Here is a 23,191-nt window from a genome sequence, read left to right on the forward strand (position 1 = left end):
TCGGTGTCACGTATCTATGTTGGAGTATCACGTTTGCCACTATCACAACAGGTGTCATTTAGACCACGAGACTAACATATGAATGACTTCCACTCAAGCCAAGTTCTCCTGATGCGGCAATAGCCCCGTCGTCGCTTTTCGTTCTTCCAGCGCAGCCTAGTCCGAACGTATGTCAAGGACGGGAGCAAGCAACGTTTGGAACAGCTAGGAGTCGACGACACGACTGCGGTCAGCTTCGAATTGCTCGGCTCAGGAGGAGTTGCAAATATGCTTACCCAAGCTTCGAGATCGTTCTCGTTTCCTCTTAGCTCTCGGTACTTGGCATCCAATTATTCTGGAATTCAAGTTAGCAGCGGGTTGCTGAGAGTCCAACAGTTTTGCTACTCACGTGCGGTGACGTATAGGATTCCCTTGAGGTCGTCATCCTCCTTCAAGCCGTCCAGGAAGCTTTTCGAATTCTGGTCGCTGCCAATCTGACTGAGTTGGAATACCACGGCTTCGTAAGAAGTCAGCATCTAAATTGACGACTGGAGCATGTGGGTAGTGCGGTAATTTTACCCCTTGGAGGAAGGCCTTTTCTCAACAAGTGTTCTTTGCATTCGAGAATCTCATGCTTCAGCGTGTCCATTTTCTCTGAAGATCCTTCTGCGCCTTCTGGGACACCGTCGGTAATGATCGAGATGACAATAGGTCTTTCCATGTCGGCTTTGTACACTAGCGGGTCAAGAATCCGCTTTCGCAGATTCGTCCCAACTTCAGTCTTTCCTTTGGCTTTGATATGGGACATGATGTCTTCAACTTGTCCTAATCGAAGGTTGTCGGAACCAGACGACTCCTTATTTATGAATCGCAGGTGAACGCCGAAGCCATCTGGTACCACCTGGGTACAGATCGAGGCAATTCTCCGAACCAGGCGCTGCTGGTTGACCAGGCGGTTCTCTTTCTGGTTCTCATCCTTAGAGCTCATTGAGCCGCTGTCATCTGCCCCTTCGTTAGCTTTACACTCCTAAGGGATTCCCATAGAGTTTTGGGATTGATACCGCAATATATGACAGGCTGATAGAGTGCAAATTTCACCAAATTCTCAGCGTTGGTCGACTGGCCGAGGACAGAATTGTCGTCGTTCTGCAGGTCGACAGCCTTAGAGGCGAGTGTCTCAAGTATAGGGCTGTCACCTGCTGGGAAGAATTTGTCAAGCTTATGTCTGTCGACGAAATCGTTTATGCCCTTTTTGAAGTCTTCCTTAGTCTTAGGCTCTAGGACTTCCTACAGTAGCGGTAAGAATTGATAGCTTGGCAGAGATCGAGATGGATAATATCAAACATGCAACGAAAGACGACTTTTTCTCATCGACTTACCGCCGCAATCTTCTTTGCCATCGGGCTATCTTTGTTGCCGCTAATTTTGAACTTTGTGAAGATTTTGTTGGCTATCCCAGTGAGAGCGGCGCTGTTGGCCCAAGCTAGGATGAATTGAATAAGCGAAACGACGACAACGACAACTGCTGCACGAAGTTTGGTCCTATCCTCGTTGGACTTCATGGCGTCGTCGATTGTGGGATCGCCTATTCCGGCGGCCAGCTTGGTGGCCGCATCCGTCGTGCCATTAGCATCGACCAGAAGCTGAATCACCTCGGGGTCCTTGAGCTGCTTCAGTTCGTTCACAAGAGGAGTTGAGCCACCTTGAAGATTCGCATGAGAGTACTTGGCGTCTGCCTTGTGCTTCAGCAAGACATCAACGATCTCAGCCCTGCTATCACCCCGTCCCCGAGCTGTCACGGTCCACAAGGGTGTGCGATGCTGAGTTGAAAGTGCGTCGACGTTGGCATTATTGTCTAGTAGGAGCCTCACGGCGCCAGATTGTCCATTGCGCGCCGCTATGGCAAGTGCAGTGAAGCCAATGGTTCCATTGCCATTCTCTGTGCTAGGAGCATCGATCTTGCATGTCCTCAAGTGGACGTCCAACGTTGCCTGCGTTAGGACACCAGCCGCGGCATCGCCGTGCAGAGTCATCTTTGAAGATACTCTCAGGATTTCACAGCAAGGCCTTGAAAATGAAGTATCAACTCGTTCTGCGAGGACGCCTGTCAAGGCTCTGGGACGAACAGACTTGACTCATCACATTGGTGAGGTGGAGGGAGGGGGGCCGTCTGCATCTACCGACGGACCCCACCACACTGTCAGTGCACACGAAGCAAGCTCGGTGAGCTTACATCCACATCCGTCCAACCTACCCCTCAATACTGTTCGCTCAGCTTCGGTCACACCTTGGCTACCCTCCATCTATAAAAGTCTCGGTTGCAGATCATCTCTGGTTGGGCCATGGGGGTCTCCTGATTTGAAATAACGTCATGTTAGCGCCTGACAGGCGGCCCTGACCGTTCCGGTCGGCTCCCGAGCTGTCAATCAACGGAGATAAGTGACAGGGTCTCTGCGCTGCTGTCAAGTTTAACCGCGTCAGATCAGGCTGAGGTTGACTCATAGCCTGATTGGTTTAGTGAAGCATCCACTCAGAGTGACTTGTCGCTCTGACTCCCCACTTACGCGCGGCATCCTTGAATTTCTGAGTCCCTTTCTGATGATCTTGTTCGAGATTCAGCAGGCCAGCCGACATCGCTTAGTAGAAATTGAGCTCAAATGTCGGAGAGAGCTAGTATTAACACTTCTCCAGACGCTGTACAGGCTTGATACCCTTCCAGACTCGAACTCTCAATCCGGCCCTGAAACCATGAGTGTCCAAGACCTTGCCCGCTCTCTCACCGCGGCCGGGTGGGCTAGACTTCCGGATCAGGAGGAAGAAAAATTCTATCTGGTCCATGTGAGGGATGGTAATATGATCGAGAAGCTATGGGTAGGCGACAACGCCAAGAATGAGGTTGTGATTGCTTCAGATGCTAGAGATAGCACCACGGCCTCCTACCTAATCTACGCTGGACAAGATCTTGTAAGTCCATCCTCTTTCTCGCGGCGAACTTCTTGTATTTGGGCTGACAGCATGTGAGGCCGAAAATCAGCGTCTCGTTGTCTTCATTGACCAGACGAACATGGTCCAGTGCTATGCCTACAATGAGGACATTGAAGAGTGGGAGCAAACCGGACTCGGCAGGAAGTGGAACATCGTCACCAGCCCACATAGCAAGCTGAGTGCTAGTTTCGGTCCCAATGGCACAATCGTAGTTTCCTATCAGGACCCAGCTGGCCGCCTGGCAGGCGTCATGAGCGCAGCCGAGGACAAGTGGGAGGCATTCAGTCCTCCTGAGGCCGACCCTCTTGCGGGAACCCCCCTATGCCTTGAAAATATCGACGACAAGATGCACCTCTTCTATGTTGGAAAGAATAGCAACCTTCGCTACCTACTTTTTGATCCTGCAATTGGCAAATGGCAAGGTGAGGTCGCCCTAATCACAATGGCTGCAATGTACTTTTGTTACTGGCAGCTCTTGCTAACTCAGGGGCAACCCTTGGCCTGTGCTAGACAACGTGCTCCAAACTGCCAAATTTGACACTCCTATCGACAATTTTAGCGTTGTCAAGAACCCTGAGAAGGACTCTTTCCAGAGCTATTTCCTTACGGGTGGTTCCATGTGGAACGTTGACGGGGACAAAGGAAAGACACACCTTGGTAAAGTAGAGAGCAACGGCAAATTGATCCCCTCGGATAAGGCGCAGGCTGGCTGGAGGGTTTGGTGGTCTGGAGCTCGTTACGTAGAAGTCACCGGCAGCAGGCTCCGCATTTGGTATTGAGCTAGAAGCGGAAGACATGGGCATTCCATACTTTGAAAATAAAGTATACTTCGCGTCATGCGGTCGGCCTAGATAGGGAAACAATGCCGGTATATACGCAACGTTATTAGTGTTTCTTATCACGATAGTATCGAACTACTGAGCGTTAGGAAGAAGGAGTTGACTGAGGTGCAGGCTCCCTCTGCCAATACTGTGCCCACTTCATTTCGCGCAATTCTATAGAACTGAGCAGGTATCTTGTCCTAATCCAGACTAAGTAGCCCAACGTTGGAAGACATTGCACTGCTACCGTCCCCCAACCAAGATGGCCCGTGCGTTTATAGTGACTAAGATGTTGATTTGATCTGTGCCATGCTTTCTACCCTCCCAACTTCTGTCTCTACATTTCATTACTCTCAAAGTTTTAAGATATATCAGGCTAGGATCTTTATATAAGAGCTTCACGTATTAACTCGAACCCTTAGCATGTTTAATCCGGAGATCCCTGACGTCCCTTCACATTTATTCCACCAATCTCATCAGAACAGAGAAACCCTCAAGACGGACCGCTACAGGATAGACCTGACAACATCTGCAGGAAGATGGGAAAATTGGGTAGTCAAGCTAGAGTTCAATAAGCTGGGAGGTGAGCAGGTTACCATTCCACCAGTTCGCACAAAATTGACCTGAGCGATCGGCGTAACCCCATTACAGAAGGCAAGCATGGCAACGGCTTCTACATCAACATCCCCAACAGCAAACACGACGTTATCCTCACCGCAGGCCACAATCTCGTCGACGCGCCAAACCATTTCTGCACCCAAATCCGCATAATCACACCCCTCGCCGAGATCCCCGTATCGAATAACAATCTGCGCGTTTGCGAGCGGTACAAAGTCGAGCCTAACGAGAACAACGCCATCTACGATTACGGCGTCATCCTCCTCGACCGAGACCGTAAGGCTCCACGGCGAGGATTTGGATTTAATCTCATGCTTGGGCTTGCGGCGTCAAGGGAGGGCAGAAAGGAGGGCGATGTGCTACAAAATCGGGCGCTATCTGTCAGTGGATACAAACCGCAGGACTCGCCGCAGAACTCAAAGCCTACGAACCTGCCGCGGCGTGCGGAAGGAAGCTGCGTCAAGGCGAATTCGTACCAGCTGATGTACTCGGCGAAGACTGAGGAGGGGATGAGCGGGGGGCCGGTATGGCTTGGGTTTCGGGGCGTCGAGACCGTGGTGGCGGTTCAGTAAGTCATCCAGTCTTTTCCCACTTTCCTGTTCTCCTCCTTCATAGAACCCTTTTCCTCGACCTTCTTCCAATCGTTCGTACTCTGTTAGGCTCATCAAGAACTCCATCTTGACACTTTAAATCTTAACAGCAATTACGGCGCCGAAGACAGTGGCGAAGGGAACCGCGGCTCCCGCTTGAATCTCGACCTTCTAACCACCATCTTCGGTTTTGATGACCTCAAGCTCGGGTGGACCAACGTCTCACTCCAGTACCTTGGCTCACCCGCTTACTCCATGCACCTGCACCTATATTCCCCCTCGTCAACAGCACCCGGCAAGATCGCTCCGGAGGGCCGCGTCCGAGTAGGTAAGCCAGGGAGATTGGAAACCTGGTTCGACGTCCTCCCCGTGTCAGCGCCGCCCGACGAAAAAGACTCAGAGGGTTGTTACGCCTTCCGCCTTCACGACGTAGAGCCTGCGCGCTGGTTGGGATGGGATGCGAATGGGAGGAAGGTGACGCTTGTGAGTCGGTTTGATGCGAGGTGCGAGGTTAAGCTTCTACATGTGGTTATTCAGCCGGGGAAACCGTTTGCTATTCGAGCGCAGCTGAAGGCGAATGAGTGGGTGGAGGTAAGGATGGGCATGGCGCTCCTGGACGAGAATGATTTGGAGGCACTGGAGGCGGATCCGGAGAGCTATGAGGATACGTCGGAGATTTTGTTTGAACCTATATCTAAGGAAAAGGTAGGATTGTGGTTTTTCCGTCTTCTTTAATATGGGATATATTCTGACAATGCTTGGCAGCTTTTTTTGCTGAAATCGAAGACCTGATCTCAACATTTTGAACGTTTTGTATGAAACTCCGCGCTGTTCACGGCAGATGATAGGTAACATTTGATCGTGGAATGTCGAAATATAACAGATTCTTCGAAATTCAGAAAGTATCGGTGCTACTTTTGGAGTATACTTCTGTTCCACGTAGGCTAACATGAAAGTATTGGTGACCACAATTAATGAGTGTGTATCGTAGCTTATCGTGCCCCACTCAGGGTTAAAGTATGTGATACGACATGCATAGGGTACAGAAACTAAGCAACGAAACAGCTTCTAATATATACAGTCGCCAATTGTGAGCCAACAAATCCGGCACACGACTGCGGAGGGTAACGTCTATCCCTTTGTTGCGAGAACCCCTCTGCAACGAGAGTGACTCAGCGCTGAACCAACTTCTTTCTCTTGGCGTGCGTAGAAGTTACCATGTCCTAACAAGATATGGCGAGATCACTCATACTACGCTTCATCCTAGTGCACGCAGACGACGCTCGAGCGAAGCGAAGGATCAGGACTAACCTTATATTACCCCATCCGAAGAGAAAGCCGTTTTTAAGTCTCTGCTACATATGTCTGACCTTGGACAGCCTGTGCGAATTAAGTATATTTCACTAGCGTACGGTGTTACGCGCGAATGATCCATGACGGACAGACCACTCAAGCTTCCAGGCAAGAAGTGGGCTCAGCGCACCCGTAGTAGCTAGTTCAGAGTTGAGGGTACCCGTGGCGCGGATGATATGAAATTGTTCAAATATAAGGCCACAAAATCGTCAAACATCCCTTCCATCATATTATAGATAGATTAGCTACAATAGATAGTCAGCAACACATGACTGCTACCGTGACGTTTCTCGCCACGTTAGTGCCCTTCTCCGGTCAGTCGTGTGTCCATGTGCCACTACCAGTAACACTAATGGCAATGCCAATAGACAGCCCAGCAACTGTTCAGCAGGAAATTGTTAGATCCTAATCATTGACATGTAGGAAGAATTGGGCACTTACCTCCTACAAACTACAAGAGATCCGTTAGTATAAGTCAAATAGCACAAAGTCAGGATAAACTCACGTTAGCGTAATCGGCGCCATTTTTGTATGTGGTCACCACCATCAGGCCCACCGGTTCTGAAACTCCATTCAGCAGAACGTCTACGTCGCCGCTAAGATTGGGATTCCCAGCAGGAGCGTTGTTATAATGAAGCCGGCCGGCCTCGTAAAAGCTGACTGTATAGCGAATACGTAAGACCTACGCCCCGACTACTACCGCGCAGAGAATCGATATACGTACAGCTTCCACCAACACCCCAGGTGTGGCCGTTCATGATGTACTTGGTTTTGCCAATATCAGCAGTGATTTCGATGGAGACGTAGAAGATTATGGTCCAGGTGCTCATGTGGGCATAGTTTTTGTATGCGTAGGCCTCTAAAGAAAAGAATTAGTACCATCAGAAGCAAAATGACTTGGAAATAAAAGTGCGTACTATTGATGTGGGGACGACCACTGATAAAATACTCGACGTCTTCAGGCACTTTCAGGCCGTGCGTGTGGGATTCAACCTGGTTGACCTGAAGCTCAGGTGTCTCAAGCTTGCGGACGTGTTCTTCAAAGCTCTTGGAGCCGCCTAGACGTTCAACTCCGCGCAACAGGTCAGTCATGGTCACCTTACGACCGCCCTCAAGTTCTTTAGGACCGTTGAGCAATTCGGACAAGTCAACGGTCAGTCTACAATAACGTCAGAATCACCGCAAGCGCGATTTGCCGCACACCTACTGATCGTCTTCGGGAATGTAGTCCGTAAGCTGTTTCTTTAGTGCATCGCCGTAGCTAGCTGAGTCCTTCTCGTAGCCTTCGGAACCGCCTAGACTCTCAAGGAGGCGGACGACTGGGATATATCTGTACAAAATGAGGATGAACAATACACAAGGCTGTAAGGTCTCACCGGGCGAGAGTGTGCTGAGGGAGGGACATATTGGTAGACAATACAGTTCGCACTGTGAAACGACGCTACTCGAGGGTAGATGAAATTCCTGTTGTACTTTTGACGAATTGTCAGGATCGAGCTCACCTTGGTCAGGGAAGTACTTATATTTACTTCAAGCAAATGGATGATGCGATCGTCACACCTCTTTGACCAATCGGTATAATTGAACAAATGGCCTCATGCAATTGACTAAACGCCTGTCTTAGTGATCAATTAGGCATGATTAATCAGTAAGGCTCCCTGTGGTGGATAAGCATTCTCTTTGATTTCGAGATAATGCCGCTTTTATATGCCCCTTTCAGTAGATTGTACTTCGCAAGGGTTTTCAGTTTGAAAAATCTGAAAAATGTTGAAATAATCCGTAGTCTGTCGACATTCGATAATAGTTTCGACTTCAACATCAAGGCTAGCCCTCAATTTGTCCTTTCAGCCTCTTATTGATGAGATTAGCTTTCAAGCATATACTGTGTGTTGACAGCAGACCCTTCTTAGAGACTGAATTAGTAAGGCTACCCAGATCTTTCCCTGCTCTACTAAAAGCAGCATAAGATTGCTGGAGAAGATGGCTTAATGAGCAGTTGGCTTGGTGGTAGACGAGGCTGACCAATTGGGCATTATATCGGGCATTTGGCCAATTACACCAACTGCTCAAAGAAGTGTGACAGCAATCTCGCCATCTCATGCAAAGATCATATGATGATGGGCATCGAGTCTGACACGTCCACGTCAGCCGCAGTAACTTATATCTTGTTTCTCCACCTCAACGCTTCACCGCTCACCAATTCCAAAACCACCCACTTTTCAGGCTCAGCCTTTCCGTTCTGGCTGCAATTTAAAGGCATTCTACGAACCGGCAGACTCTCACAGCACAGGTGGGTACGCATAGTGTTCAGAACTTTGTGTACTTACCTCACAGATGGCTTCGACCCAAACCGAACTCCTTGCTGTCGTCCGGAAGACGCTCCGGCGTGGAGATGATGATCTGACCGACACTGAACTCGAGTCTTTCATCACATTTATTCAATGCGACAAGAACGGCAATGCTATCTTAGACAGCCTTGTTGAGGCGGAGAAGCTTTTCGCCAACAAAGAGCCCGGGGATTTGGACCGCGAATTCAAGAACAAAACGCCTGCTGTGGCATGGATCTCTTCGCTCTGGACGTATGGTCGTTTCGAACTAATAGCCAGTGAAATCCGCAAACACTTTACGTCTAATGTGCGGATCCATCCACAAGATGTCCCTACAGAAGAAGCGAGGTACTTCCTTCCAGCTAGAGTATTCATAGTGAAGGGCTATCCCTCATTAACTCTGTGTACACAGTGGAACTCTATATTACAACAACCTCCAGGACTTGGAAGGGCGATGCGATGTGGTTGCGAGTGGATCAGTATGTACCTCTTCATCCTTATGATTGCACGTATCTTGACTAAATGGACCTCAAGAACGGGAAACTGGTTGCTCGCTTCTATCGCCCAGGGAGTAAGACTCGACAGCTCCTCATCGCCGTTTTCGTTGGTGAAGTTGACGAGACTGTTCTTGGAGTGAAAGTGCTTGAGGCCGAAGGTGAAGGAACTTGGGAAAATACGAGGGACAAAACCCATATTTCCGGTCCAAACTAAACATGCTTGACAATTTGAAGATTACCACCACACCTGGATAGAATACTAGCGTCTCCGCGCAGCCGGATTGCCCCAGTCCATTTCCATAGCTCTACTCAATCAATTACATTACTATATATTGCAATGTCCACCAATCGCTAGCTACTACAACACAATTTCAACTTGGATGAGCAAGCAACATTCGCCCCCAGAGCTCCAGAGCAGTTGAGGACCATTGTGCAACTAACCTCTCCCTGTAGACTAGGAAACGAATTCGATGCCGGCTACCTACCGAGATAAACATCAAGACTAGCGTAACCCAGACAAGACCTTTACCTACGAATAATATTTGTGCAGAGATCGGAATCTAAACTCCCTAGGCATTTTTACAACTACCGGAAGAAAGCCGACGACGGGATCGGGTCATCATTGTTGGACGAGCTATGAGCCTAGATCGTTACCACCACGTATACATTTCGAGCAATTTCGACGCTAAGACACATTCGCTTACTAGGTAAACAATAGCCAGATGGTTCTTCACGCTGCTGCCAATCTGGAGCCGAATTAACATATATTCCAAGCATCCATGCAATCCACACGGCCACAAATAAGAACAAATCGCGGATGATGAGATGGGACGTGCAGAGTCATTTCGTATTAGCTAGAATTGTAGTCTCGATTCCGCTGGGGTTAACCAGACGGCGTGAGAACCCCTACATGAGTTTGCATGCAACAGCGCACATAGGGTTGATCATAACTTCCTAGCATCAGAGGGAGATTCTGAGGTTAGACAAAGCGGTTTTCCTGAAAATTTGGAGCGGAAAAAGCTCAACTTCGGCGCTGTAAGAAGGGAAGTCTATTATGCCACGAAAGGAGGCAGTGTGCATCAATGAGCAAAATCCCACAGAGCTGTCAATGTCAATCAGCAGTATGTATCGATGGTACGGCAACGCAGAAGCTCGCTTTGTGTACTTGAATGATTTCCCTGGCGACAAAGTTCGCATCCGAACTCAGAGCAAATGGCTCACTCGCGGCTGGACAATTCAGGAATTGGTGATAGAGACTGAAAATTCCAAGAAAACACGGAAAGCTTGTGGGCCGAATTGTCAGAGATGACAAAGATCAGCTGAGACTACTGGACATGAAAAGACCTTGTCAAGAATACAAAATCCCAGAAACGAAGAGGCTGAGCGAGCCTATATTGAGCCTCAATCATTTGCTACCGATCTGTGGCAGGGGTGAGAGAAAGACGCAGATTATTCCCTGAACGCTCATGCCATCTCGTGCTCGATGTTATTCGTCCTATCAATCCAGACTGCCTTGACATATTCTCCATCATACCCTCTATCATTTCCAGATCTCAACAACACTATCAAACAATACCACCCAACACCACACTAAAACCGCTTCGACATAAACGCAGCAACAAAAGTGAAAACTCTATTAACCGCATTATCAAACGTCGGCCTCACCCCCCTCAAGCGTCGGCATACTCGCACAATTCCCCAAATCCGGAGAATCAGAAACACGACTAAACCCCTCAATCTGGCCGAAATCACCCATCTTCCTCTTCTTGCTCAGCCCCGTCATCGCCGCCTCATCCGTCCTCAAAGTATTAGGTTGGTTATCATGACACTGATCGACCCACGACTGCCACGCATCTGCGGCCCATTTCTGGAACTGGGCCTGCATGCCCGGTTGGCGGCCGAAGAAGTCTTGGAGGGCTTTCCCCACCCTTTTGGCGGTCTCTTTGTACGCTTTTTCGATTTTTTCGAGGTATTCGCATAAAGCGTCGATGTGGGCGGCGTCGAATTTGGAATAGTCGAATTTTTTGCCGCTGACGATGGTGCCTTTGGCGCGGTTGAGGTTCATGTCGACGCCGAAGAGGTTGACGGGGTTGTTGAGGATGTTTTTGAGTTGTTCTTTGAGGGCGTCGCATTCGAGGCAGTCTTTGAGCATGTCTTCTGGGTTTCTGGAGACTAAGTTCTTGTTGTTTCTGATCCAGTCTTGGATTGCGGAGTCTGCGAAGAAAAGTTTGATTTGCTGCAGCTCGAGGAGGTGGTCTACTTCGGCATCTCTTCCTACTTCGTCGTTTGATTCTTGGAGAATGATAAGGCCTCCCTGAAGGGCAACGAAGATCCATTGAGAAATGCATTTGGCGTAGGCCATGCGGTATCCAACAGCCTCGAGAGGACGTTTGTTGCTGCCACGAGGCTCCAGGTCACGTTTGCCGGCGGCCAGCTCGTCTACTTCGGGTAAGTCGTTGATGAGAACAGCAGTTTCATCTCCAGACTGCGCGGCGCGAACGGATCGAAGAGCTGCAAAAAGATCTGCGCTCATTTGAGGTGTGGTGTCGCTGAACTCTGGGTTTGCCGGGCATTGACCAGGCGGTGGAGTTGGACAAACTTCACCAGGGCAAACCTCCTACACTTAATAAGTCTTTGAATTTTTTCTGGGCAATTGGATGCGTCTATACCTCGCCGTTCCAGCTAATGAACTGAACATCACGGTTCGCAAGCCGTGCGTCTTCGAAGGGAGCAGCCAAGCTACGGCTTTCCGCAAGAAGGAAGATGAATAGTATGTGCATTGTTGAGATGGTATCTCCAGCGCAGTCCTTTGATCAATTTACTGCTGAAGAAATCTAGCGGGCCTAATGGTGCATAATCACGACTTCAATCGACTACAAAGGAATGATACAAAATTTGAGGGCGTGCAATCTTTCTGAATGACTGCATGACATTGTCGAGGATTTTTCTGGCTCTTTATATCTGCAGTCAATCGCTGTTCGGGACCAAGAATCCTGACGTTCTTGAAGTAGACTAGAGCACCAGTGGGCGAAACTCGACATGACGTACGAAGCTACCGATATCATCAGCACCATCCTCCTTCTCCTGATCTGGTGTTTTGCTACCTATGTTTGACACGAGTTGGCTGTGGCGTAGCGTGTTTCCATATGAAACGCATTTGAGCTGTACGTTCGTGTCGATGCTCTACCGATCCCGTTCTCCGGCTGACATCCTTGAGTGAGGCGCAGCCGTCTTCGCCAACATTAACTTGACATTCGTTTGAAGACTGTGACGGTAGTTGTGAAGCCCATAGCTTGTTGTCAAGTACCATGTCTCCAGCCAGCCGGTGATTCTTCGAAGAAGAGAGCGTTGGTCCACTTGAAACTCATACCAGCCCTTCTAAACTCATCCTCAAGATCTCTCACACCCGTACTCGCCTCATTCCGTTTCATTTGCCTTTCTAGTATATGAAACCAAAATATGATAACTTTCAATTGCGACCCAGGGCTCAGTGACTTGTCCGTGATGAGCTGACGGAGCTTTCGCTGCCGCAGCGCGAATTGCTGCGACGAGAATTGAGGCACTCGCATCCACTGCGGAGACTGAAGCTGCAATGTCTCTAATTGGGTAGGAAGGACTTCGAAAAGCCGGCAATGAAGAAGAAAGGGGTCTTCAGGTATGACCAAAGTTCTCAGAGAGACGAAGGAGCTGAAAGTCCACTGGCGCATGTATACAAGTTTGCTACTAAAATTGTTACTTTGTCTTAGTGGCTGTATGAGGGCAAGATACCGCAGGGTATGGCGATTGGGATCCAAAACGCTTGATTCGATGAATTCCTGTTCCAGACGCAGAGAATCTAGATTGACTGATTCTTCAATGGTACGCCGCGTCATGGGTACACTACCCACGAAAGCGATGCTCTTAAGTTTTGGTAGTGCGCCACTCTGGCGCAGTTGCTGCTCAAGATTCTCCCAGCCAGAACAGCGTCCAATGGCGCTTAAATGCAGATTCCGAATATTGGGAAATGAAAGAACAGCTCGATCACCGGGTGGGCATTCATCATCTCGATCCCTCATCAGACGGATGGCCACAGAGCGAATGTTCATGTCTGGTGGGACGCAGAGCCTTAAGTTTGCCAAATCGAAGCTCACCGCGTTCATTTGCGGAAAACAGGAGAAGAAGGCGGCCATGTCAAACTTGTCCGCCACCCCTCGAGCTTTGTCGATGGATATGTTGACTTTGCTTGCAATGATAGCCTGTTTCGGTGTCAAGGCGCCCGCAAAGTCTTCATCATACGTCAAAGATCTGGCTTTGTCGCCGGTATCCATCATCTCATCATAGCTTTTCGGCGAGAAGACAGAGAACGCAGCAAGCCTATCAAGGTCCAAATGTACTACTGTCCATAGCCGACGCTGAACTAAGCGGTTGAAGCGTCGACAAACCAATGCCAGCTTTTTCAATTCCGAGCCGGACCTTATGTTCACAAGGATTGCGTCCAATATCTCGTCAGGTATGCTGACGAAAGCTCCTGCTAGTCCTAGCATAGCTGAAATAGGTCGCTTTCGTATTGAGCGGTGATCCGTCCTGAAATACAATATTTCATGTATATTCGTTGACTCATCTAGCGTTGAATAGCCCACTCAGCATGTCAATCGGAGCCTAGTGAGATAATCTAAAGAAGGGAAAACATTTCAAAGGGCAGCCTTAAGACAAGGCAGCAATCAAGCTGCACGCCAATGACGTCATCCAAGGCGCTCATTGTTAGAAGACGGACCCTGCATGAGGCTGACAATAGGGCTGCGTCGCGGCACGGGTACGAGGCTTGGGCCTTACCTTCGCATCCCCACTAGGCAGCTTAAAGGCTTTGACGTATCAGACCAGGCATCTCGAGGTGCATAGGGAAGCTTCTTGTTGCTTGGACATTAGGAGAGAGGGTATGAGCTACTGTGTTTCGGCGTTGTCATACTAATGATTTGGTAGGAGAGGAGAAGGTGATTATTGCGCCGAATGCTGGACTGGGTATAGGAGGCAAGAGAGGGTGGAAAGTCAAGACCGCCTAGACGATTAGAGTCAGTATGGCAATAAGGATATTAGCTCATGTGGTTTCCAGGGTTTTTTTGTTCTTTTTCATACTACCTTCCATCATCTGTTGTCTACACGCCAGAGCCCGAAGAACTCCTGCCGAGATCAAATGTTCTATAAGCCTTAGCCTAGGATTTCCTGTCGAATCTTGTGAATTACTGTAGGATGCTTTGACCCGATTCTCGGAGGAAATCTTCTCTCATAAGTGTGTAGAAGAACAGGATAGACTCCACTAGGTTGCTTATTGGCAGCCACAGTCCCTTTATGACTATTCTCATAACAGAATTGAGCTTCTGTTCCGGCTCTTCTTATTCTTCCCGTTCTTCGTGCTCCCGTTGAACTAGAATTTAGCTCAATCTCGAAGTCTTCTCTTGTACAGGGCCACTCGGACGTCTTCTTCACTAGTGACACTTATCGATTTGTTCTCCTCAAGGCAAGCTGATGCGAGCTCAGACTCACTCAACGGAGCTTTCGAGCCTGAGACGTTCTTGTCTGCATTGCACCTCTGGCTCGTCTCGTAGCTGCTTGGATCTATAATCAAAAAGGTCTTTGATTGGCTCGAGCTTCTAAATCAGCAGAAATTCCTCAATCATACGTGGCCAATCTGGCTCGTCCATAAAGGCGCCATCCATCATTCCATCGACATAGCACTCCCCAATTAGGCGATAAGCCCCTCGACCATCAGGTCTGATCACGAAAGGCGTTCGCCCTCCCATGAAGAGACAGATGATATCTCCTTCCTTCACTGCTATTGGAAACATCCCTATGCGTCCCCCAGTTGTGGTGCAGAAGACGCGTCCTCCAGTCCACGAACTCATCGCAAACTCAAAGAGGCTGCCTTGCGTTGCCATGGTCTCTGTCTGCGTCCGGGTATATTTCGATGCAGCTGATGCGTTGGCGTAGACACGTGTGGTATATGCAGCCTTACTGAACTCATGATATACTTCGTAGCTTGCTCGATAATCGCTGCCAGGTATCTCGCCTGTGGGAGTCATGTTGCAGATTAATGTGCGCCAAAATACATCTGAAGTCCCTTGACCTTCATTATAAAAATGACCCATCTCATTGAACATGCGTTCGCATTTTTCGAGCCAGAGAAGACCTTCATGATTATTCTGCCAGTACTGATCGAGATCTATGTTATGGTCTCCACCCAGAACAAGGCTTCCTCCATAAGGGAAACACTGACCCTACACTGCAACATGATCCCAGGGAATACCAGATATAACTAGCTCGTGGGCTTTATCGCCCACCCGGCAGCTTGTCTTTGAACTACGTGTAGATCTGAAGTGAGGATCGCAAAGTGCGAAAGAATTTGCATAAAGAGACACATTTGTCCAATTAGGGACCCATGACGGCGAATCAGGCTGATCAAGACACAAACCGTGGTCTACGAAGCTTAAGATATTGAGAGACTTTTCCTCTATTAAATATGCGACGGCCACAATTCGGAACAGAGTATCAGCAGGGGTCGCGTAGTCAGGTGGCTCGATACTGTATTTCGCAAGAGAATCCACAATGCCGAACAAGGAGTACACCTTATCTCTTGGATCTGTTGCCTGTAGTTTCCGTGTCAAAATAAGCAAGTTCATCATTTCCCACTCCTCATTGTTCTTTATCGCGGTCTCGATGTGTCCGATTACCTGTGTCATCATGAAAGCTTGACAAGCGGCAAATTGAATGAGCATTGACCGCAAATGAGACGATGTAAGGTCACCTATCAGCTTGCTAAACTCTGGCCAAGGAAGCGAAGATCCCCCACAGAGAATCGTAGCTCTTTTAGCCATAATCATTTCTTGTACAACCCAAACTCTCTCGAACCACTCCCTACTTAGTAGCGCAGCAAGAGCAGCCCATGCTGCGCTGCCAAACACAGGCAGCTCGGTGGGATCTCCCTTTGACCTCCACACATCTGTCAATAAGTTGGCCTTGCTATTGTGGCGCTGGAAATAGTTCCTCAGACGCGATACTGTTTCGAAAGCGAGTACATCCGTCGCCGTTTCTTCCCCAAGCCATATAATGACTTCTTGCGCCTTAGCATATATTTCACTCATATACGATACCTGGCGCCCCTTTTCTTGGACATCGACTTGGTTAATACATATTGCATCCACCCAAAGTACGCAGCACTCCGATTGCAAACGAAGCCGTCTCAACGCTGCAAGAAGGTTCTCTGTAACAACGAACCTGCGCTCACATAAACTGATCGCGGGGCTCTCCTCCTGAGTATCAATGATCGTCGGCGTCTTCCACGTATATGATAAAGCTTCAAAATAAAGTTCTGTATCCAGAGACGCATGGAAAATGTCGCAAGTGATTGTATTGTCAGGTGGAGCCTCTGATGCTGGGTGAAGCTTGAGTAGGCGTATGTGACGATGATGAGACAAAGGCTGATAAGTGTAACTCTGCGCCATTTCTGTCGAAAGGCCTGGGGGCAATATGGGTCTCTAGAGCTCGTCTCAGATCATATCACTATTTCATGCGATCAAGTTTCGCCTGCGCATGCAATCCCTACAGGAATTCTCCCCACCAATGCTCTCATCTCCTTTAATGGAATTTCTGTCAGCTCCTAAGACGCTGCCACATAGGTTGAGCTGTATTTTCGTCTTATGTGTATCGTCTTTCTGGCTTCACATGGTATGACCAGCAATATGAATAAACTTGACATGATACCATCTTATCTTAATTTGAAAGACCTTGGTATCTTTTGAGGACGGAGCTTCTAAATGTTATCAAAATCATAATAGCACGAAAGGTAGTGGGTCGAGGGGGTCGAGGGTTGGTGTGTTTGAACATTGCCGCGCTAAATTATAGGCGCTAATTAGGGGTAGGGCAGCCTTATGCAGCCCGCCTGTAGGCAGCTTTTCCGGGCAGCCACCCCCTAAAACGCCCCCTAAAATTTGGATTTGGCGCGGCAATGTTCAAACACACCAACCCTCGGGTGGGCATTTCCAAAACGCCAAGCTTTTGCCAAAAAAAAAGGGTGCCGGAAACTCTGTGCTGCCAAGACATTAATATTATATCCGCACAATCCACTTAAGGCCGACATGTTTTCGTGCATGCTCAAACATCATAGAAGAACAGCTCGTGCCCAGCTCTGACGTCGCTCGCCATGCCTAAAAGAAAACGTGATGGCTTTCAGTCGCAGGAAAGACATAACGCTCGACGCAAATCCCTGCCAGAACGGCAGCGATACGTACGAGACATCCTCGACAATGGAAAGACCTCGTTATTTCGAGCCCTCAAAGTTGCACGGGGCTTTGAGCGGCAGAAGCTGGGCCGGCGACAGAAAACTGCCAGCCAGGAGAAGAAGGACGCAGAGGTGACGCGTATAGTAGAAGAAGTTTCTGTGCTGAAGGTTATGGACTTCGCTTTCCTCCGCGGCAAACGACTTACATTGGGCAGAGTCTAGATCTAGAAAAAGTTGCTGAAATGCATTTATATAAGACGTGTCTCAAGACTAAATCCATCGGAAGCTCAGAAAGTCTACCTTCATACGTGGGGGAAATGGTCAAGACAGCTAAGCAGGCTCAGTCTACGGCGATGGCAAATGTCCAAGCACGCCTGTTCAACTCGATGCCTGTAAAGACGGCAATGCTAGACGTCATGCAGAGTGTGAGGCATGCTTTGGGTGCAATTGAGACAGATGAAGGCCCTAGGGTAGCAGAAAAGGATCATGACTCGGTCAACGGAGGAACTAGGGAACGTGGCACAAATGAAGGACGGAGAACAGAAATGGACCTTGAAGGTGCGGATGATATGATCATAGAGAATAATGTCATCTCAAAAATCCGCTCGCAGTCCGATGGTAGCGAAAGCTTGGACGACACGCTGCGAGCGTACGATCAACGTCTTGCCGATTCGGATGACGAAATAATACGCTCAACAGATGAGGAAAAAAGTGTGAGTGCAGAGTGGCTCGGCTTCGAAGATGATGTCTCGTTAGACAGCAAGTTGAGAAGTGACACTGTGGGACTTGGACAAGGTTCTATTAGCTTGAAACGGAAGAAAAGCGCAGCTGTACCTCCAGCAAAGCCCTCCACTACAATATTCCTACCGACGCTCTCGATGGGTGGCTACTGGTCGGGCAGTGAATCTGCGTCTGATCTCGATGGGACTGCCAATATTCCCAAAGTGCGTAAAAACAAGCGCGGTCAGCGGGAGCGACGCGCGATCAACGAGAAGAAGTATGGGCAGGGTGCAAATCATTTGAAGAAGGCGGCGGCGCAGAGTCGCGACACTGGCTGGGACGCTCGTAAAGGTGCGACAGCAAGTGATGATCGAAAGATAAGCAAAGATCGTTTCGGACGTGACCTCAGGAAAGGTGCGAAGACCAACGGGTTTCGGAAGGCTCGCACCAATCCTCAACGCAGCGGAGCAAACGAAGAGCCCCTGAAGGCTCGAGCAAAGACGAACAGTGATAAAAGCATACATCCTTCATGGGAAGCGGCAAAGAAGGCGAAAGAAGAGAAGAAGACGTTGCCTTTTCAGGGCAAGAAGATAACCTTCGATTGATATACGAAATCAGATCTCGTAACGATGTTGTGATGATGGAACCAACATCACCGCCGGGGACCTACCTAAAAGTCAATCGCCGCGTCAGCTCCACTCCAACCTTCTAAGGCGCCATCATTACGCAAATGAAGAATGAAGAGCAGCCACCAGCCAATCCTTCACACCATGTGCCAAGCTGTTTGATCTCTACCTTATATCCTCTAGATGGATCTGGCCAATATACGTCAGCCACACTCAATCCCGGGTCTTATCGAGCGGGCTACAAATGCGGCGATTGGCTCATTTTGAATGAAGCTTTTGCGGCAAGTGACCTAAGGCCATGAGCAGATCTTTAAATGACGACATTCCAAAGTTGTTGCTACACGAGCTGATATTCTTGGAGGATACAAGTAGGCTTTCATTTCAGTATTAGCTTCCAGGAAAGGTTTATATCTTCCATCACTAACAATTTGTCTTGTGGTGGCGATTGTGATGCTCACCTACGGAATATAGCAGACAGAGTTTAGGGGCCAAACCCAGCGATGCACCAAGCTTTAGCGCCACGTGCCCGCCCCGAAAAGCCGCTATCACCTGCCTACCTAAGCTGCTCGAAGGTTGCATCCCCGCCACCGCCCACCTCACACCTTTAAGGCGGGGTTCGCCCCCCGTTATAGCTCTTGGTCTGCGTTTTTGCGACAAGATAAAGCACTGTCGCCCGCATAAACTCTGCAATATCGAGGCGTTTCCTTACTTTCGAGATGGGTTTCTTCTCAAGTCCGACAAAAATCGTCGATGATTCGCCAGAACGAAACGAGTCTGTCGTTCATGGCAGCCCTCTTGAGAACCACGAGAAGAGCCGCTGGGAACGAAGCTGGCCTACAATCGCTTGCGGCGCCGGACTGTTTTCTGATGGCTATCTGAATGGGTAATAGATAATACCTTTCGCATTGAAGCCCGATTGACTGACCTGATCGCAGTGTCATTGGCCAAGTCAATACCATCCTCAAATCCCTCTACAAGGACCAATACAGCCATTCCTCTGCTCAATCAAATGTCAATGCAATCGCCTTTGCTGGTACCGTTGTTGGTCAACTGTTCTTCGGGTACACAAGCGATCACTACTCGCGGAAATGGAGTCTTATGGCTTCGACGGTCGTATTGTTCATCTTCGCAGCTCTCAGCGCAGGAGCGTACGGAGGGGGGTCGATCAACGGCATGCTACAGGCGCTGACTGCGTGGCGCTTCTTGTTGGGTATTGGCATTGGGTCAGTACACCAGGACTTGGGCAATCTTGAAAGCGCACGCTGAATAGGAGCCACAGAGGCGAATACCCGGCAGGCAGTGTCGCCTGTGCTGAGAGCACAGGCGAGCTCAAAGAGGGCCATCGAAATCGCTGGTTTATCATGTTTACAAACGTGCAGATCGACATTGGGTTCGTTATGTCGTCTTTTGTGCCGATGATCGTCGTCCTCGCTACAACCGAGAATCATTTACGAGCTGCGTGGCGCATATGCCTCGGGCTGGGTGTCATCCCACCTTTGAGCCTGCTTTATCTACGACTCAAGCTCAATGAACCAGAAGAGTTTAATCGCGAGTCTATGAAGAATACGCGCACCCCCTGGCTGCTAGTCTTGAAGTATGCCCCACGAATCTCCTCTCGATTTGGCGATGACCTTCGATTTTGCGGACTACAATACTGACGGCCTATAGGTTCTATTGGTTCCGTCTGGCCGTTGTGTCTCTAATCTGGTTCATCTACGACTTCTCTGCCTACAGTTTCAGCATCTACTCCTCTGCCTGGATCGACGTGATTCTCGGCGATGACACAACGATCTGGAAATCTTTCGGCTGGAACACCATCGTCTACGTCTTTTACTTGCCTGGTGCTATTGCAGGCGCTTTCATCAGCGACTGGATGGGGCCTAAAATGGCTCTCGGCACTTTTGTCGCTGCGCAAGGAATTGTAGGCTTCATTATGGCCGGCTGCTACGCCGAGCTTAAAACTTCCGCTCACATCGCCGGTTTCGTCGTCGTCTACGGCGTCTTCTTGTCCCTTGGCGAAGCTGGACCTGGCGACAATATCGGTCTTGTAGCGTCAAAGACATCAGCGACGGCGATTCGAGGACAATACTATGCTATTGCTGCTGCGAGTGGCAAGATTGGCGCTTTCGTGGGCACCTACCTCTTCCCCATCATTCAATCCAATGCGCCTGGCGGTGAAGATAGTGTGAGAGGAGGTCAAGATCCGTTCTTTGTCTCAAGCAGCCTGTGCATCTTTAGTGCTTTCCTAGCTTTCTTCCTCTTGCCAAATATTGGCCAAGATACGATCACATCAGAGGATTTGAAATTCAGAGCCTATTTGGAACAACATGGTTGGGATACGAGTCAGATGGGGAGTAAAGAATATCAGGGCCGCAGCTCGAGTTCAGTCGATCAGACGATGGGGCAGAAGGCCGTTGAGGCTGAAGAAACGGTATGAAGGGCTTGGTACATAGCTTGGATTTAATATAATTGCATCGCTATATAACCTGTACAAACTATTAGGACGAGCTTGGAAATTCTCAAATAAGCTATTGTGACCTTGACTGCATAATCTCACGCAAATTAGCAGGGTAGACCTGAAAGCAACGGCCTATCTGAATAATGCTTACAATGCCCCACAAAAAAGGAGCTGGCCCAATCAGGCTTAGCCTCTCAGCAATTCTACTCAATCCCCTGTTCCCTCGACCATCTTTCCCCCACGACTCCATGACCAACATGCTCTAACCCTCCTTTGCCGCCGTATCACCAGCACCCAACTCTCTCGTCTCCATTGTACCCCCAATCATCCTCTCCACCCTCTCGACCTACCCTGCCCACCTCACCTCACCCAATCCCGCCCATTCTCCTCCACCAAAATGTCCCTCCCCACCATCCCCCCTGGCCCCGTCCCCCTCGCAATAATAGGCGGCACAGGCCTCTCCTCACTGCCCTCCCCGCCCTTCACACCTGTCGCTAAAATCCCGCTTTCTGCCCTCGAGACACCATGGGGCATACCCTCTTCCCCCATCACGATCTTGAAATATTCTTCCCCTACCACTACCTCCGATCAGTCCTTGGAAGGGAAGGGGGAGGGTGAGGGGGCGCTGCTAGTCGCATTTCTGGCAAGGCATGGCGAACATCACAATCTCACGCCCACGGAGATTCCACAGAGGGCGAACGTGGCGGCGCTCAAGAAATTGGGGGTTAAGGCCGCGATTGGATGGAGTGCTGTGGGCAGTTTGAGGGAGGAAGTCAGGCCGAGGGATTTTTTGGTGTTAGGGGGAGTAGTGGATTGGACTAAGGGCGTGAGTTGATGGTTTCTTTTCTGTTGGGTTTTTCGTGTTTTGGGGGAGAAGGGGAGGGAGAGGGAAGAAGTCGTTCCGGGTAAAATGGCCATTTTGGCAAGCCCGATGATTGGGACAACAGGTGATGATGGGTGAAGGACGACGAAACGGAGGATTTGAGGTGAAAGAGAATGAGCAGCAGGCGAAGAGCATTACAGGGAAAGCAGTGGCGGTTACGAGGACGAGATCAAGCGCAGCTCTTTACTCAGGAGAGACGGATGCTGATTAACAATATAGTTCAGGCCCTCGACATTCTTTGAGAATGGCATTGTTGGACACGTCTCTATGGCTGATCCATTCGACAAACCGCTAAGTAAGATCATAACTAAGGCTATTAGTGCGCCAAGGGTGCTTGAGGGCAATGAGGGCGATGCTATTAGAGTGCACGGGGACGCTACAACTATTTGTATAGGTGCGGTCGCGCCTCTATCCGACAAGGTCCTGGCATACCTGGATATTGAGACTGACTTTGCGAGCTGCAGAAGGACCTCAATTCTCTACTCGCGCCGAATCCATCCTCTACAGAAATCTCCCAACCCACCCTCCAATCTCATGTATTGGTATGACCTCGGTCCCAGAGTGCAAGCTATACCGAGAAGCCGAGATCGCATACGCGCTGGTATGCATGTCGACAGACTACGACTCATGGCATGAGACGAATGAAGGCGTCAGCGTTGAGATGGTCATGGGACATATGGCTGCTAATTCGCAGAATGCGAAGAGAGCTATTGCTGCGATAGTGGAAGAGTTGGGGAAAGGAGAGGTCGATATTTTTGAAGAGGACAGATTGAAGAGGCAAAGTAGAGGAGGCATCATGGGCCTGGAACGCCAGAAAGAAGGGAAGGGAGCAGAGGCTGTAGAGCGGCTGACGTGGTTGTTTGGTGATGAATGGGTCAGAGGGAAGTGAATGGAGGCACTGAAATGCTTTCACACCGCAACACACTTCGATCCGAAGGCGCTTCGTATTCACGGTGATATTTCATGCACGAAGTACCGCTGAGGCTCCTTATGATGGGTACTGACCGCCACTTTTGTTCTTGAGGTGTATTATCCCCACAAAGTATGTGCCCCACTATTCCCAGCCTTCTCAAATCGCACTGA

General features: G+C 49.3%; 10 protein-coding genes across 10 annotated transcripts; 6 read left to right on the forward strand and 4 right to left on the reverse strand.

Moving 5' to 3' along the window:
- Positions 1–380: 380 nt before the first annotated feature.
- On the reverse strand, positions 381–2,012 carry KY384_002757 (uncharacterized protein; the record flags this gene model as incomplete). Its single annotated transcript, XM_044811279.1, has 4 exons — positions 381–496; positions 559–981; positions 1,041–1,266; positions 1,359–2,012. The coding sequence occupies 4 exons, from the start codon at positions 2,010–2,012 to the stop codon at positions 381–383; spliced, it is 1,419 nt and encodes a 472-aa protein (XP_044672162.1).
- A 715-nt stretch (positions 2,013–2,727) lies between these two features.
- On the forward strand, positions 2,728–3,819 carry KY384_002758 (uncharacterized protein; the record flags this gene model as incomplete). The annotated part of the gene is made up of 4 exons (XM_044811280.1): positions 2,728–2,943; positions 3,053–3,386; positions 3,475–3,680; positions 3,709–3,819. 4 exons carry the CDS (start codon positions 2,728–2,730, stop codon positions 3,817–3,819), a joined length of 867 nt encoding a protein of 288 aa, XP_044672163.1.
- A 389-nt stretch (positions 3,820–4,208) lies between these two features.
- Positions 4,209–5,728, forward strand: KY384_002759 (uncharacterized protein; the record flags this gene model as incomplete). The annotated part of the gene is made up of 3 exons (XM_044811281.1): positions 4,209–4,368; positions 4,437–4,971; positions 5,104–5,728. The coding sequence occupies 3 exons, from the start codon at positions 4,209–4,211 to the stop codon at positions 5,726–5,728; spliced, it is 1,320 nt and encodes a 439-aa protein (XP_044672164.1).
- A 1,023-nt stretch (positions 5,729–6,751) lies between these two features.
- Positions 6,752–7,751, reverse strand: KY384_002760 (uncharacterized protein; the record flags this gene model as incomplete). Its single annotated transcript, XM_044811282.1, has 6 exons — positions 6,752–6,790; positions 6,852–7,006; positions 7,071–7,205; positions 7,264–7,505; positions 7,554–7,676; positions 7,723–7,751. The coding sequence occupies 6 exons, from the start codon at positions 7,749–7,751 to the stop codon at positions 6,752–6,754; spliced, it is 723 nt and encodes a 240-aa protein (XP_044672165.1).
- A 929-nt stretch (positions 7,752–8,680) lies between these two features.
- KY384_002761 (uncharacterized protein) lies at positions 8,681–9,384 on the forward strand (the record flags this gene model as incomplete). Its single annotated transcript, XM_044811283.1, has 3 exons — positions 8,681–9,021; positions 9,086–9,152; positions 9,208–9,384. 3 exons carry the CDS (start codon positions 8,681–8,683, stop codon positions 9,382–9,384), a joined length of 585 nt encoding a protein of 194 aa, XP_044672166.1.
- A 1,434-nt stretch (positions 9,385–10,818) lies between these two features.
- Positions 10,819–11,703, reverse strand: KY384_002762 (uncharacterized protein; the record flags this gene model as incomplete). Its single annotated transcript, XM_044811284.1, has 1 exon — positions 10,819–11,703. The coding sequence occupies one exon, from the start codon at positions 11,701–11,703 to the stop codon at positions 10,819–10,821; it is 885 nt and encodes a 294-aa protein (XP_044672167.1).
- Positions 11,704–12,469: 766 nt separating this feature from the next.
- Positions 12,470–13,693, reverse strand: KY384_002763 (uncharacterized protein; the record flags this gene model as incomplete). The annotated part of the gene is made up of 1 exon (XM_044811285.1): positions 12,470–13,693. One exon carries the CDS (start codon positions 13,691–13,693, stop codon positions 12,470–12,472), a length of 1,224 nt encoding a protein of 407 aa, XP_044672168.1.
- A 3,650-nt stretch (positions 13,694–17,343) lies between these two features.
- Positions 17,344–18,746, forward strand: KY384_002764 (uncharacterized protein; the record flags this gene model as incomplete). Its single annotated transcript, XM_044811286.1, has 2 exons — positions 17,344–17,589; positions 17,637–18,746. 2 exons carry the CDS (start codon positions 17,344–17,346, stop codon positions 18,744–18,746), a joined length of 1,356 nt encoding a protein of 451 aa, XP_044672169.1.
- Positions 18,747–19,483: 737 nt separating this feature from the next.
- KY384_002765 (uncharacterized protein) lies at positions 19,484–21,204 on the forward strand (the record flags this gene model as incomplete). Its single annotated transcript, XM_044811287.1, has 4 exons — positions 19,484–19,650; positions 19,703–19,990; positions 20,047–20,361; positions 20,436–21,204. 4 exons carry the CDS (start codon positions 19,484–19,486, stop codon positions 21,202–21,204), a joined length of 1,539 nt encoding a protein of 512 aa, XP_044672170.1.
- Positions 21,205–21,622: 418 nt separating this feature from the next.
- KY384_002766 (uncharacterized protein) lies at positions 21,623–22,997 on the forward strand (the record flags this gene model as incomplete). The annotated part of the gene is given in 3 exon segments (XM_044811288.1): positions 21,623–22,051; positions 22,328–22,709; positions 22,726–22,997. 3 exon segments carry the CDS (start codon positions 21,623–21,625, stop codon positions 22,995–22,997), a joined length of 1,083 nt encoding a protein of 360 aa, XP_044672171.1.
- Positions 22,998–23,191: the final 194 nt, after the last annotated feature.

The sequence above is a fragment of the Bacidia gigantensis genome (assembly GCF_019456465.1).
Source record: "Bacidia gigantensis strain McMullin 20006 chromosome Unknown contig_156, whole genome shotgun sequence".
Lineage (NCBI taxonomy): Eukaryota > Fungi > Ascomycota > Lecanoromycetes > Lecanorales > Ramalinaceae > Bacidia > Bacidia gigantensis.